This window comes from Arvicola amphibius, chromosome 2 (genome assembly GCF_903992535.2).
Source record: "Arvicola amphibius chromosome 2, mArvAmp1.2, whole genome shotgun sequence".
Taxonomy (NCBI): Eukaryota; Metazoa; Chordata; class Mammalia; order Rodentia; family Cricetidae; genus Arvicola; species Arvicola amphibius.
The window spans coordinates 158,169,751-158,172,401 of record NC_052048.2 but is presented as its reverse complement, the minus strand read 5'-3'; the positions used below and the strand labels follow the sequence as shown (position 1 = coordinate 158,172,401).

Here is a 2,651-nt window from a genome sequence, read left to right as displayed (position 1 = left end):
AAACATTTTGAGAAGATACTTCCTAGAATCATATTCTCTCTGAATTCCACAGGAATACAGCTTAGGACTTTCCTTTTTCCTGATCTCCCTGCTACAGAAAGTGAAGCACAGAGAAGCTGAAGTGATTCTGCCTGAAGAACAATGTGTAAGTGAGTAAAACTGATTCAAAACTATAGGTTTACCACTTCATTTCCTTATATTACTATTAGTAGGTGACTAAAATGTAAATATGGACAGAGTTTTCAGAGTTACTAGAATTACTAGAGAGCAAGTAAATATTCAGCACACTTTTATTAATGCCCAGTATTTTTTTTTCATTTTAGAGTTAGCATACTAAATAATGGGTTTCATTGTAGCATTTGTTTATAATTTTCCTACCCACAATTCTGGATTTCCCTTAAGCTTTATTTACTGGTTCCTGGTAATATTTGCTAAATGACAGTTTTAATTTGTTTAATGAGTTCTATAGTCAAACCAAAGCTACTGAGTTTGACACATGCAATCAAACTCCAAGGAGCCAGGGATTCTTCTATTGAACGTATGGAGAAAGGGGAAAATGAATGAAATTTACAAAAGTTATATATTTTTAAAAGGAAGTCACAAATTTTGTTAGCAATAAAAATTTTAGAGAAACAACCCACAGGATAAGATAAAATTTCATTTACTAGTCTATTTGGAGAAGAACCTAGTTTCAAGCTTAAATTTTAATCAAGTGTCCAAAATCCAGAAACCTAGAATTCACTCAAGAGATTTTTTTTTTCTCATTAAACTTGTTTTAATGGGTCTCAAAATTCTGTGACAGATTTTTGGTCAAGTTGTTTCCATTAAAAAGTACTGATTTTGAAAACTAATAACTTAAAACTGCCACACACACACAAAAAAAAATGGTCCACAAAACATTCTCCTTTCCTTCTGAAGGTTTTACGATGCATTGTTATCATTAACCAGTCTTTTACTATTAAACTTAAATGGCCAATTGAGACAAACAGTTCTGAGACCGTTCTTCCACCACTGATTAAGACTGGGGTGGCAGGTGTTAGGGATAATATTCATTTAGCCTTCTGAGCTTTCTGGGCAGACTTGGTGACCTTGCCAGCTCCAGCAGCCTTCTTGTCCATAGCTTTGATGACACCCACAGCAACTGTCTGCCTCATGTCACGAACAGCGAAACGACCCAGTGGAGGATAGTCAGAGAAGCTCTCAACACACATGGGCTTGCCAGGAACCATATCAACAATGGCTGCATCACCGGATTTCAAGAATTTGGGGCCATCTTCCAGCTTCTTGCCAGAACGACGATCAATCTTTTCTTTAAGCTCAGCAAACTTGCATGCTATGTGAGCTGTGTGACAATCTAGTACAGGAGCATAGCCAGCACTAATTTGGCCTGGCTGGTTCAGGATAATCACCTGAGCAGTGAAGCCAGCAGCTTCCATTGGTGGGTCATTTTTGCTGTCACCAGCAACGTTGCCACATCTAACATCTTTGACAGACACGTTCTTCACATTGAAGCCCACACTGTCCCCAGGAAGAGCTTCATGGTGCATTTCAACAGACTTTACTTCTGTTGTCACATTGACTGGAGCAAAGGTCACCACCATGCCAGGTTTTAAAACACCGGTCTCCACTCGGCCCACAGGGACAGTCCCAATACCACCAATTTTATAGACGTCCTGGAGGGGCAGTTGCAGAGGCTTGTCAGTTGGACGAGTTGGTGGCAGGATACAATCCAAAGCTTCCAGCAGGGTGGTCCCACTGGAACTACCATCTTTGCGAGTGACTTTCCATCCCTTGAACCAAGGCATATTAGCACTTGGCTCCAGCATGTTGTCACCATTCCAACCAGAAATTGGCACAAATGCTACTGTGTCAGGGTTGTAGCCAATCTTCTTAATGTAGGTGCTGACTTCCTTAACAATTTCCTCGTATCTCTTCTGGCTGTAGGGTGGCTCAGTGGAATCCATTTTGTTGACACCAACAATTAGCTGTTTCACACCCAGGGTGTAAGCCAGAAGTGCATGCTCACGGGTCTGCCCATTCTTGGAAATACCAGCTTCGAATTCACCAACACCAGCAGCAACAATCAGGACAGCACAGTCAGCCTGTGATGTGCCTGTAATCATGTTTTTGATGAAGTCTCTGTGTCCTGGGGCATCAATGACAGTCACATAGTACTTGCTGGTCTCAAACTTCCACAGGGAGATGTCAATAGTGATACCATGCTCACGCTCAGCTTTCAGTTTGTCCAAGACCCAGGCATATTTGAAGGAGCCTTTTCCCATCTCGGCAGCCTCCTTCTCAAACTTCTCGATGGTTCGTTTGTCGATTCCACCGCACTTGTAGATCAGGTGGCCGGTTGTAGTGGACTTGCTGGAATCGACGTGTCCAATGACGACGATGTTGATGTGAGTCTTTTCCTTTCCCATTTTGGCTTTGAATTAGCGGTGGTTTGTAGTGTGGCGAGCAGCGGGCAGGCCTGTTTTTCGTCCCGCCCAGCTCCCACATGCTTAGCTTTACACCCAAAATAATTACACAGAAACTGTATTCTTTTAAACACTGCCTGGCCCATTATTTCCAGCCTCTTACTCACATCTTGACTAAAGCATATCGAATAATCTGTGTAGCACCACAAAGTGGTGCCTTACCAGGTA

The 2,651-nt window shown here is 42.0% G+C and overlaps 1 protein-coding gene across 1 annotated transcript; it reads right to left on the bottom strand.

Moving 5' to 3' along the window:
• Positions 1-899: 899 nt before the first annotated feature.
• LOC119807499 (elongation factor 1-alpha 1-like) lies at positions 900-2,446 on the bottom strand. Its single transcript, XM_038319487.1, has one exon. The coding sequence runs from the start codon at positions 2,424-2,426 to the stop codon at positions 1,050-1,052; it is 1,377 nt and encodes a 458-aa protein (XP_038175415.1). The 5' UTR covers positions 2,427-2,446; the 3' UTR covers positions 900-1,049.
• Positions 2,447-2,651: the final 205 nt, after the last annotated feature.